At 39.3% G+C, this 13,181-nt stretch overlaps 1 protein-coding gene across 1 annotated transcript; it reads right to left on the bottom strand.

The window, feature by feature from the left end:
- Positions 1–2,131: 2,131 nt before the first annotated feature.
- On the bottom strand, positions 2,132–11,750 carry RNF138 (ring finger protein 138). Its single transcript, XM_025192836.1, has 5 exons — positions 11,566–11,750; positions 9,035–9,150; positions 6,825–6,930; positions 5,721–5,828; positions 2,132–4,977 (listed from the first exon to the last, which is right to left on the bottom strand). Exons 1-5 carry the CDS (start codon positions 11,605–11,607, stop codon positions 4,909–4,911), a joined length of 441 nt encoding a protein of 146 aa, XP_025048621.1. The 5' UTR covers positions 11,608–11,750; the 3' UTR covers positions 2,132–4,908.
- Positions 11,751–13,181: the final 1,431 nt, after the last annotated feature.

Below are 13,181 nucleotides of genomic sequence, written 5' to 3' on the forward strand. Positions count from 1 at the left end.
TTCCACTTTTTATGTGCTCCCCTTTTGGCCCTTAGGCTGCCCTGGATTTCTGCGGTCAGCCAGGGAAGCCTCCTGGCCCCTTTCCGTCTTTTACCCTGCATGGGGATCATCTTGCTTTGTGCCCAAAGGATTGTTTCCTTAAGGCACAGCCACCCTTCTTGGGCTCCCAAGAAGCAAAGTACTTATTCATATACGACTGTATTTACCCAAATCCAAGACACCCCTGAATTTAAGACATCCCCAGCAGTAATTAGATTTTATACATGTAACATTTATATTATAATTTTGCATGCATTTCTCTTATTGGAGGATCTTAAATTTGTGAGTCATAACTGCATCTCAGAAAGCTGTGGGGGGACAGGTGCCAGGGAGAGGGGGAGCAGATGGTGAGGGAGACATAAAGGGGGCAGGAGGTAGGGGATAGGGGTGCAGAGGCAGGCAGCCCCCCCCCTTTGTCTGCCCCCCCCCAATTTACATCACCTTGTGCCCACCACCTGTCCCCCACCACTAACCCTTGCTCCAGTGCTGGCAGGATCCAACTCCTCTTTAGTCTGGGGCAGGAACCCCAACCTGGCTCCATAGTAGCAATGCAGAGCCAGCACCACTGCTAAGGAGCTGGGCTGGGGCTGTTTTCTGTTTCAGACTGTAGTGGGGACAAAGCCTGCTGGCAATAGAGCAAAGGGTAAGTGCTGGGAAGAGGGTGGGGTGGGGAGATGGGAGGAATGGAGAGACAGGGGCCCAAGGCTGTAGGGAGGAAAGGCAGGGGTAATGTTGGGGGAAAGTGGGGAGCAGGCAGCAGCTGAAACTCTGGTCCTGACTCAGGGGTCAGGGCTGGAGCAGCAGAAACTCATACCCTCATACTTAATTCTAAGACAAGGGGCCTTTCCTCCTATGTTAAATAGAGAAAATAGCTTGTCTTGAGAAGGAGAGACAGGGGCCCAAGGCTGTAGGGAGGAAAGGCAGGGGTAATGTTGGGGGAAAGTGGGGAGCAGGCAGCAGCTGAAACTCTGGTCCTGACTCAGGGGTCAGGGCTGGAGCAGCAGAAACTCATACCCTCATACTTAATTCTAAGACAAGGGGCCTTTCCTCCTATGTTAAATAGAGAAAATAGCTTGTCTTGAGCTTGAGTAAATATGGTTAAGTCATACTGATTTCATTGAGAATTAAGCACATGCTTCATTGCTTTATTGAATCCAAGTAATATGGAATACAAACAAATTATAACAAAATGGAAAACCATGGAACAAACCTTCTAACCACTATTTTATGGCAAGGTTTCATTTTACAAGAGTTTATCCTTGGTGGGCAGGTGGGAAGAGCTACAATTTCACAGAGCAAATTTGGTTTTCCTAAGAGGAGGGGGGGAAAATCTTTGGCAACTTTATGGTAAGTGGACTTTGAATAACAATTCTATTTTTAAACAGCTGTATACTTATACATTATCCTTAATTTCATAACTAAATCTTTTTGCAAGCTAACTAAGTTTTGCTTGAGCAATATACGTAGCAGAGACAAAGGGAATTCAGAATCAAAAACATCTATGAAAGTGAATATTTGGTATTGTATACCTACAAATTAGAAGTGATGTAGGTTGTGAGAAGGGATAACCCAAAGCATTTTTTTCCTAGATCCAGAATATTGAAGAGAGCAGTCTCAGTGAGAAGGGAAAGGTCCGTTAATACAGCCTGCCTTAAGTTCTCCATAAATCATCCCCTTTAATATGTTGCTTACTCCTAATAACCAAATTTCCTTGCTTACTGGTGGCAGGGCATCCATTCGCTCAATTTTTTTTAGCAGTTTCTCCTGAAACACAGCTGACAGCTCTCTATGCAGAGATGAGAAACATATGCATTTCTGAACTGTGCAAACCTATCACCTTGGGCTTCTAGCCTCATTCTGAATGAAGATTGTGAGGCCTCTGGCACTATTTTAATTGTTAACAGCTCAGAACATAGTGCATAGGTCTGGTTATTAGCAAGGAACACGTTAGATTTAGTCATTTAAAACTGCAGTAGCATGAGAAGTATGGCATGCATGAACTCAATTCAAAAGCAAGAAGTGGGGTGAAGTTGACTGGTTTTAGGGCCCAGCTGTAGACCTAGATATTCATTATTGGAAAACAGATACAAACTGAAAATAAACCGTTTTATTGGGGGGGGAAAACCAGAAGGTACAATTAACACATAATACACCATATTCAACAGGAGTACAATGGAATGTTAACAAGAAAAAGTTTCTCAACAACACACTTCCAGTAAAATCTGCACATTTTATTTAAGAACAAATATAAACCACTACTATTATACAGCCCCCTTTTGCGTGTGTCTGAGTTTCAGAGTGGGAGAGTCACAACAGCAGCATCATATCCAACCAGATTAGTTCCTTATCATTTATTAGTTATCCAAAAAATGTACTTAGAGTCTGTCTCATCATAGCAAAAATATAAGGCTTTCAAAGACAAACTTTGCCAATACAGAGTTTAACATCTACAAGCAAAGAGAAGTTGTCATCCTAGGCATTAAAAGTTTTGTTTGTATTTAAAACACACGAGGGGATGCAGTAATTTAAAACTATGGTTTCAAGATTAAATTCTTTGCAACATACTGAAAAATTATTACTTTTAAATTGCAGGAAGTCAAGTCTTACAATGTTTAAAGAATTCTAAAATGTTATTCCAAAAACCATGTTAAATGACAACTAATTATTGCTATAACAGTGCACAGACTTTTGTTTCCCAGAGTAAATATTTAAAATAGAAGCAATTTCAACTACAAATCTAAAGACGTGTTCAGGCAGCTGAAGTAACCAGTCAGTGTCAGTCAAATACTGATTTCAGAACACACTGTATTATGTTTAGGCATTTAGTTCCATTTCCTGCATATATACTGAATCTAAAAATCTTGGAACTAAACTTCTAAATATCACTATTAAATTATAGAATAGGAAAAATTCGCATAGACTCAGTTTTTAAATAAATTATGAATATTAGCAGCAGACTACAATGCAGTTTGTTTTCCCCTCTTATTTTTAAGACAGTGTAACAGGACTTAGGTAACTTGTGAAGTAGTCTATTTCCCTGAATTTTTGGCAATTTAAACCTCCAATAGTGATATTTGCTACTCTCATACTACTGGCTACACTGTTTATAATTAAAGGCTAAAACAATATCAAATGAATAGAGCATGTGTGGTGTTAAGAGTTCTAATATACATAACAAATGAACCTGCTGTACGGTCTGATATCTTTTTGGAATATGAAAAATATAAGAAGTCACATTCTGCAGATTTTTTGTTTGTTTAGAAATAGCATTGCTTATATGTTAGGAGAAGGTTTTCAAAGGCACAAATTGGAGTTAAACAACAGAATGCTATTGTAGTTTCAGTGCATAGTTATTACAATTATAGCTAGATCACTAGGAATATTATTGGATATGCTCTTTTTGGTGTACACAATACCCATGAACAGTAGCAGTGAAGGACATTGTTGTGAAAAGAGAAGTCAAGAAAGCCCCAAATGAGTGTGCATTTGGAAACATCCTACTTTTCCAGTCCTAGAAATTCTCTAAGTCTAAACCATTTCTTAAAGAGACATATAAAAGAACACAATGTGTTTTATGGCATATAAAGAAGGCCTGAAAGTTTTATTTTTATCTGAAAACTACAGGAATATGAATTCTTGTCTGTCTTTAATTTGTTAGAGACCTTGGGAGAGTGGAGAACTACAATGGACTCTCAACCCTTAGGATATGCAAGTAGTGACTCTTCTTAGCAGGATTTTTCCTTTTAACTGTTAATGGTTAAGCCTGTAAATGTTATAGATGATGCAGTTTGGAAAAAAAATACTGGTATCTTTATACTGGCTATGTCTCAAAACTACCAGTTTATTAGTTCAGTCTTTCATTAAAAACAGGATAGATAAGACCTGAATTTCTAATAAAAATATTTCTAAAGACAAAAACAATTTAGCCTTTTTCATATGCTAAAGACAGCATCTTTTGTGTATTGGCATCTTTAATTGTTCAGAATGTACAAAGGCAAGTGACATAAAAGCACTTCCTTATCTGTTGAGGGAATGGAAAATGCTCAGAGCCCACCACTCCAAGAAACAAGACATCCTACCTTGGTTATGCTCCAGAGAAATAACAAAATAGAAGCAATATCCCCCAGGCTCTGGTATTATTCTTTCTTAATGATACAAGTAGAACAAACCACCTCTGCATTGCTGCTGATTCAAACAAGCTGTTTCCCACTTCAGCCATTTTCATTTTTGTTTTTAGAGGTAACAATAAAGAAACCATTCAATTTCATCTTCAAAAAATGAATTCAATCGATATAATTTTGCAGAAGATGTTAAGAGCAGCAGCAAAATAGAGCATCTTTGCATTGTTTTTCAAATATTTACTTTTCAGAGTTGCCCACTAGTCAGTTATAAAATGTGGTATTCATAAAAAATAAGTCTGTATCAACAAAGAGCAGTGAACAATTAAAGAGAAGTCAAAACATCAGTGTAGAGCCCTAGAAATGCCCCAATTTAAAAAGGAAAGATCCCAGTAAAATGACTTGGCACCTTTACAACAGAGAGATTATCAGTTACATTCTATTAAAAAAAAATCCACAAGATTGAGATTGATCGTGCCTTGAGCATGAGAGGGTTGGATTAGATGACCTCCTTTTGAAGTCTCTTCCATCCTAATTTTCTATGATTCTGTGAAATATAATCAAGTTTACTCTACTTTTATATTTAAGCAAAAGCCATTCTAAAAAAAAATCTTTAGTCTTGGAAAGAAATTAAACCTGAAAAAACTGGGTACTGAATTCCCTTTATTTATATTCATTTGAAATTACTGAAAGAGAATTCATGTAGTTTTTTCTTCCTCACACCACCTTTAAAATGCAGAGGTTCTCCATTTCAGAAGTTCACGTGACAAGATTCTTCAACTGCATTTTGGAACTGGGTTTCTTCGTCGAGCTGAAGATTCTAAACACGATAAAAACATTACAATCTGTTTCTTTCCATCCTGTTTTTTTACTATATCTTTATTGCTTGTTTCCTACGTATAGTACAGTGAATAGCACTTAGGTGAAGACACTCTTGTTGAAATACACTCAGCAAGGCTGGTTAATTGTATGTCTTAACCAGATAGAAGAAGGAACCAGAGGACAAGAGGAAACAGCAGAGGAACAGAACTCTGCAGCCTTGTGAGTCTAATCCATCTCCTCACCCTAGCTCAGTTTGACTGTGGAATAATCAATGAGCAAGTGATCAGTGTCATGTAATTCTTCTGATAGGGCTTTCAGTCAGACAACACACAACTCTTCAGACCACATTCCCATATTCTGATTGCAGTTAACTCATTCATCAAAACAATAAACACTACAAAGTGAAGCATATGGGTGGGTTCTGTGATTGCTTCTGTTCAAAAAAGAAGTGTCTTAAGGAACTGTGTAAGGACAAAAACAATGGTGAGCATAAGAATACAAGTATGAACTAGCTGAATCTGTTGCCAACAATCACTTGTCAATAGCATTTATAGTTCATACCAGAGACACATTTGAGAATGGGCAGAACTACATCTGAGTAGGTAGCAGTTTTCACATCGGCTAACCAAGTTTTCTGTGGACTCTGGCCACAAAAACAAACTTAGTCTGAGAACTGTTCTAATTTAGTAACTTTCATTCCTCAGTAGATTTTTTTTTGGGGGGGGGGGGGGGGGTGCTTACCATAAATTCTCCGTAGTCAAACCGGTGCCATACATTTAGATGGTCAACAAAATTTCTAGTAACCTGGTTAGAAACTTCCCAAGGAAGAGAGAGACAAATAGGACAGACCTAAATATGAAAAAGAAATGCAGAAGTAAAATAAGCAATACAGTGATGCTTAATGTAAAATCTTATTTTGATACTTAGAAGTGAATTACTAGAGATTTTTACATAAATCACATTATTTTGATTGTTACAGTATTTACAGTTTTCCAGAAATAACCAAGGTAAGAGAGTGTCAACTTACAGTTAATATTGTCATTAAGTGGGTAAAAGATAATAAAAAGGTTTATTATGAAAACAAGAACGAGTATAAGAAATTATTAACCAAAAATTGAGATACAGAAATATAAACATACCTGTAAGTATCAGAATAACCCGTTCTTACCCTGCACCTTGAATTCAAGAACGCAGTTCCTAGCGAGCTTCAACTGATTTAAAGCAGCTTCTGCCTCTGACTACTCTGCCACAACCTCCTGCAATTTCATCTGCTAGGTCAACTTCAACCTCTGCTAAGGGACTACAGCCTCCCCTGTACCCTAGGCCTTCTACCTGACCTCAGACTAACACAGCTAATTATGTCTCTGCAACTTGAAGTTTAGTCGATTTTATTAAAAAGCTTACAAGTAGTTGGTGACCACTATTAAACATAACTCTCCTTATCCAATTCTGTGGTTTAAATAACAATTTGCTGTTTTTATTAATAGATTTTCCTTTTCGCCTATGCTGGAGTTTGTAGCTGTCTCACAAGACTAAAACAGCTATACAAAAGTAAAATGAAAAATAGAGAACATTTTACCTATAATCTTTTAATTTTGGTAATTTTAGGTTTCATTTACTGTAACAGTAAATTACAAGACAGAAATGGTATTTTTAAATTGACAGCGCATTTACAAGAAACAACAACTTAAGATAATGAACCAGAAAACAAAACATCATACTCAAAAGAAGAAACAGTTTACATTCAACAAAAGAAAAACACTCAACTGCCTTATGACTGAAGAGAAGCAAGAAAAGGTATGGCTGAGACAGAAACATTTTTTAATGAAAATGTAGTCTACTTACTACCGGACATATCTGATGAACATGTCTATTGTTACAATGATCCAGTAAGCGTTGCCTTGTAAAGTTGGTTTCCTGGCACAGGGGGCACTTAAATGTGGGATGAGCACTGGAAATTAAAGTTAGACAGTGTTATATATAACATGCACTACTACCGAAGTTTAGAAGAGATGCCAGAGGAAGATAACATCTGTCAATGTGCCCTCTGGTGGTAATTAAAATGGAAGAAAAAACTGTTTCTTGATGCTGCCATTGTATTGCTACATTGCTAAATAACTTAAGTTTTCAAGCAAATTGCAGATGTGTGTCAACATAGTCTGTTAACGACCTGGAGAGCGTAGCCAGTTTTTTGGTCATTGTTGAGGCCATAACCAGAACATTGCTTTCATTCTTTGGCACCTTCCTGAAACATAGAAGCTCTTCAGAATGCAATGTAAGATGTGGCACCATGAGAAGGAGATTCTGATGGGCAGACTGATGTAAAAGAAGCCAAGTACATGCTTATTCTAAAGCTTGTTGAAAGGTTGGGGATTTTTTAAATGTCTTTTCGAAGTCTGAGTTCTCCTCTTCCCTACTGGATCTATTTTTAGTATTTAAAAAGGGGCAATTTAATTAGATGGACTACAAGAAGGCTACCAAGCATCTCCCTGAAACGTCTGAAGTTAGTCACCTATAATCAGCTGTAGATGTATTTACATCTCCTACTGCTTAGTCTGACACTGTGTATAAAATTACAAGTGTAATCATTTTTAGTTTTGAGGCCTGCATGTGTAAAGGCCTCTAATTATGAAAGGAAAAATCCATTCATTCCCATGAATGCAATGGATCTTACAAGTAAAACATACAACTGTAACAACACATTTTTTAAGTATCACCACTGCTCAGAACTTTTGTTTTGCATCATCATGCAATATTTTTCACTCCATTAGCATGATGGGCTTACTGGAATACAGAATGAATTAGCAGGAAAATGATGTATGTTACTTGCTTATCCATTTAGTAGCAAAATTACTGATGGGAAAAATAGCTTCAAGGGTACAATGTAAAAATAAAATGGACAGTTTTCCAAAAGGCACAGCTTAGGATGATAGAAAAGCAATTAACTCATTCACAATTTGGAATGGCAGAAAGAAAAGCTGTTGCAGGTTGTGCATGCAACCGAGAATTTCCTATACGGAGTTGCCAGGAAGAATGTCAATATATAATTTTGAAATGTTTAGCCAAGCCACACTGGACTGCTCAACTATGATATGTGCCCCAAGAATGTAGACATTTAAAACTGTAAATATGGCTGAAATAAACCCTGAAGTTTTTTATGCTTCTTGTAATATTGGACATGAAAATTCTTCAGTAACATCACTCATTTTATAAGACACTGCAGAGCAGTGCTAATATACTATTTCTGAAAACAATATTATAAGAGAGTTTGAACCTTACTCAACACACTTATTTTTATCACAATTTGATTTCAAATGCAAATTGATTACTTCCAATTTGTCAAATTATTGAAAATATAAAAGGTGAAAAGGAACACAATAATTATATATAGTTTAATTGTATTTGAAACTAAATATGAATTAAGAATGAGTACAAGAGATGTAATGGTGAGCAGATAAAGCAAGAAAAATATTAGTGCTGTTTGCAACAGTAATTGGGCAAGTGACAGCTAATTTTATAGTTTATAAAACAATGAGGATTCCAGTCTTACACCTTTTACAGATCACACTAAAACCAGGTAAAATCAGAAGGCAAAAAAACTGAACAACAATATTTTTAAACAGGAATGGGCTAAGCAGACAACCTTCATTCATACAACAGTAAAATTAGGACAAAAGAGAAATGGGGAAAAAGGGGAAGAAAGACTTCTAAGTGCAATGAAACCTGCTACAAAGCAAGTATAGGAAACAAAGTTGAGGTAAGCCATAAAGGAAAGAAAGTTGAGGTAAGCTGTTAAGGAAAGAAAATAGTGGGAGACACTAGAGAATGTTTCTGAAAATAGTTCCGTGCCATGTAATGTGTGGAAATGTGGTAAAAGTTTTCTATATGCCCAGAATAAGGAAGATATATAAGTCGCTCTCTAGACTGGAAAAAGTTTCCAATTTTGAAAAAATAAGAACTTGGACAAGGTTGTTTACAAAAAGGAAACGTCCTGAAACACTATTTCCCCATTATGGAAAAGATATTTGCTGTCATGCATGAGAGATACTGATTACCTGTTCCCCGTTGACTCTTGGTAAATCTTTAAGCTTGGAACAGTACAAGAATCACCATATTCTTCCTGATATTTCTTACATGTTTTATAATGTTGTCTCATGCGAGAATATCTAACCTGCAAGTAAAATTTCAAACTATTTAGATTTTACAGTATAATCTGGGAAAAAAAAAATCTGATAAGGAAAATAATTCGCACAAGAAGAGTTTCTTATTGAGCAATGGTCTCCCCTGTCCCAGGTTAAGTGTGTTTTTTTTCACCCAATGAACCTTGAATTTTTACCTTTAACAGCAGTATTATGACATAGGGGCATACTACAACCAGGTGTTTAGTGTGCTCTCCCAGTAGGTGAGAAATCTGATTTTGAATCCCCATCAGCTTGAGGAAGATGTAGGCCCTACATCCTCTACACTCCAGGTAAATACTCCAAGTACTCAGCTGTTGTTCAAATGGGAGCACCACCCCTACCTTCTCTGTAGGCATTGCCACTGTGCTTTGTGGAGAACTCAAATCATGTTGTCACAACCCAATTAAATTGTGCCCATGCCACTGAGCAAGAGATACCATTCAAATCATCCTCATTTTGATGATTAAGGGTTAAAAGACATCCCTGCCAAAAATTCCTTGAAACAAAACGCGGCCGGAGTACTATAGATAATTGGTCAGCTGAAATAAAATGCTAGGGGAAACTATATATAATTGGTCCAAAAATAAGCGTAAGCTCCTCACACGTAGCACACATGTAACAGGTACAGAAACCTAACCCACTACCTTGTAACTTGAGGAGACAAAGAGCTGCCACCTGCCAAAAATTAAAGATTCCATATAACGGTTCACCATTGGGTATCCCTGTAAAACACCTCTGCCTATAAATAGTTTAATGGTTTCCACCCAAGTCGGAGAGCTCTGGGGATCTCACAGGAAACACCTGTGCTTGTCACCAGAGAATTGGGAAATTGATCAATTCCCAATCAATCACCCCGTCAGCGTAAAATATTGACGTAGAAAGTCTTGCAAGCTCGACCGTTTGTTCCAGCACCATGTCCGTCATTATCCCGTTGTAACCTGACTGCGTGCATGTACTCAACTCTGTAACCGAAGTTATATGCGTATACTCAACTCTGTAACCGAAGCTGTAACGGAACAAAGGCTCGCCTGCGTCTAGGCGACGTAAGTAAACAAACTCCTGTAACCTACACGTGTCTGTGCCTGGTTAATTCCACTCCATCCATCAATTACCTGCCTGCTGAGCTCTAAATCTAAACACTCCAGTGTGTGACTCAGGCGGCTGCCGGTGGCTGCTCTGATTCACGACACATGTTAGTTTGTTAGGTGTGCTCAGAGCACGCCTATCAAACTGGGTGCTTCATATAAATGCCTAATACGAGGATCCCAATTAGGCTGAGAGGCTGTTCAGCCCTGCCAAGATGGGAGCAAGTCAGAGCATATACAGAAGTACAACTTTAGGTATCATGGGAACATTCCTGCCAAAAACACAGGCACCTAATGGGTCAGGGGAAGGGTTCTGAAGATTGTATGTATTCTTGCACCTACATTTTTTTCAAGTTTCCTTTTAAGCACTGAGCTTGTACACAAAATGCCTCTATGCTGGTGTAAACAAGGAGGAGGAACATGAGGTACATTAGACTCAGGTGTAGTGTTCCCTGGGTGCAAATTACACTGGTGTAGGTGTCCAAGGAAACCTATTAGGTTATTACTTTGCCCCTAATAGGTGAGAGAGAGTGGTGAAAGACAGTGTCATAGTGACTACTGTAGCAGCTTCCCTGGGATAACTGGTCATCCAGCCACCCCGGATCCCAGTGCAGTTCTCATTGTAGTATAAGACTGAAGTAAATTACACCAGTGTTAACATGCTGTGTCCAGGCCTGAAGTCATTTTGTGGACCTGGGGGCTTTATTCCTTCTAGCCTACCCACTTGTATTGTTTAGTGGATCTTAATGAAACTGAGAGCAACAAAATTTTTTTCAGACACGATAGCTGCATTCAGACAATTAAGCTCCAATCTGAATTAAGGTAGATGTTACATAAACAAAACTTATGAAGCAATCTTCCAGGTCCACTGAAGATCAACAGCAAGATGCCTTTTGACTTCAATGGGGCTAGGATTTCATGTACAGTGTTTTGGAAATTAATGCTCTACCAAAAAGAAAGCAAACATTAAATAACATGGCAGAACCATGTTTTAAAACTCTTTTTAGGAATTTGCTAACAATTTAATTTTATGAAGCACTATAATTTTGGCACATCACCAAAAATGAGACAATTACAATTAATCCCTTGAAAAAGAACTTGTTTCGCTTTCTACGTTATCCCAATATCAACATTCATATTTTTAATTAAGGACCAAATTCTGCTTATCATATGCACTTATGCCTCACTTGTGGCTCAACGCTGATGGTGCTCGAGCAAAACAACCGAACACTGATGATGCATAGCAACATGCAAAATGAAACCCCAGGTAAGGAAAATTTTAGTTCCTTACAATAGTTGCTTGTTACAAGTATACTCCACCTGTTTTTCACAGCATTTACAGCTTCCAGAAAACTTCTTCATGTTGTTTTCAACATCTAGGGCCCTTTGGGGATATGATCTTTCTTTCTTAGTCACACTTCCCCGGCAGAGAGGACAATGCGTTCCACTTTCTCTGATAGCTGTCAGGAAACATTTTCTGCAAAACCTAAATCAAAATTAACAGAGACCTAAATTACTAAAATTGAAATAGGGTTAGCCAACTATTTTTCTGCTTTGGTATTGAGGAAGCAAATGACCAACTCCGCAGGAACTCCGCAGGGTTCACGGTAAGGGCTAGAAGTCTGTCCATTAAATATAAGTCTACTTCAGTGATATACTGAAACACGGATTTGAAGTAATAGGATGTTTAGCAATTCATTTGATGCAGAGATTTTACTATCTAATTCTAGCACTGCTGAGCTGTTCACCACGATTGGCCGTTCAGGTGATACCTGGGCTTGTGGGCCAAGAAAAACTGTACCAGGCTGGCTCCTGTTTACTGTTCCTATATAGAGACCCAAATGCTGCAAACCGACCCTCCTGTGAATGTTCCTGCAGCTTTCAGTTGGTCACATTTACTTCTCCCCCTCCCTTACTTTCAGTATACAGCTTCATTAAAATTCAAGGCACCATATTTCAAAGAAACATCCACCCACAAGTTTGGGCAATGCTGGAGCCTGCCATTAAGCATCCATCTGAACCAACAGAGGCTTTACGGCCAAGTGGATGGGAACCAGCCAAAAACTGCGGGGCTGGAAGGGAACCTTATCCCTACTACACGACTGGTCCAATAAGACAGACGTCCCTAACCCCTGCGCTACAGCCTGGTACCTAGCTGCAAAGGGTTGGCTGCTGGACTGGAAGTCCAGAACAGATCAGCATACTGCAGACAACCCTTTTTTATACTGAGTATAAAAAAAGGGTTGGCTGCCAGTGTCTGCGGTATGCTGGTCTGCAGTTTGCTGGTCTGTGGTCTAAAAAGGTTGGGAACCACCGCAATAAGAGACTGCCCCAAGAGATCCTCCCCTCTGGCATCACTTCTGGACCATGGACTGTCATGTCTACAACATCACTCTTAGGCTCCTGTAGCAAGGTTGCAAAGATGCCTCTAGGGAGGATGAGAACAGCCTGGACAAGGGGGAAGGGAGTGAAACAGGGATGTTAACTCCCCTGTGCTCCTTCCCTAGGAATGAAGCAGAGCGGAGGTAGGCAGTCTTGCTGCATCCCACTGCCCCAGGGCAATGAAGCTTGGGGGGGGTGTCCGCTTTGGTGGATCGCACTCCTTCAGACCAGGGCCTGGATCTCAAAGATGGGGGGTGTCGCAGGCCATGTGTGTGAGTGGGCATGGATTGAGAGAGTGAGATGGAGGCTGGATCCCAGGCTCTGTGTGTTTTCAGGGCAGGGTCTGGATCCCAGACTGGGGGTGGGGGGGCCTGTGTGTGTGAATTGGGGGCTAGATAGGGTGGGGAGGCGGGGAGAGGGCATGTGTGTGAGATCCCAGACTCGGCCTGTGTTTGAGGGGCAGGGCCTGGATCCCAGACTACAGTGTGTGTGTGTAATGGGGGCTAGATGCTAGGCCTGGGGGGGGGGGGGGGGGCGGGGACCCGGGGGGGCAC

This window comes from Alligator sinensis, unplaced genomic scaffold (assembly GCF_000455745.1).
Source record: "Alligator sinensis unplaced genomic scaffold, ASM45574v1 scaffold548_1, whole genome shotgun sequence".
Taxonomy (NCBI): Eukaryota; Metazoa; Chordata; order Crocodylia; family Alligatoridae; genus Alligator; species Alligator sinensis.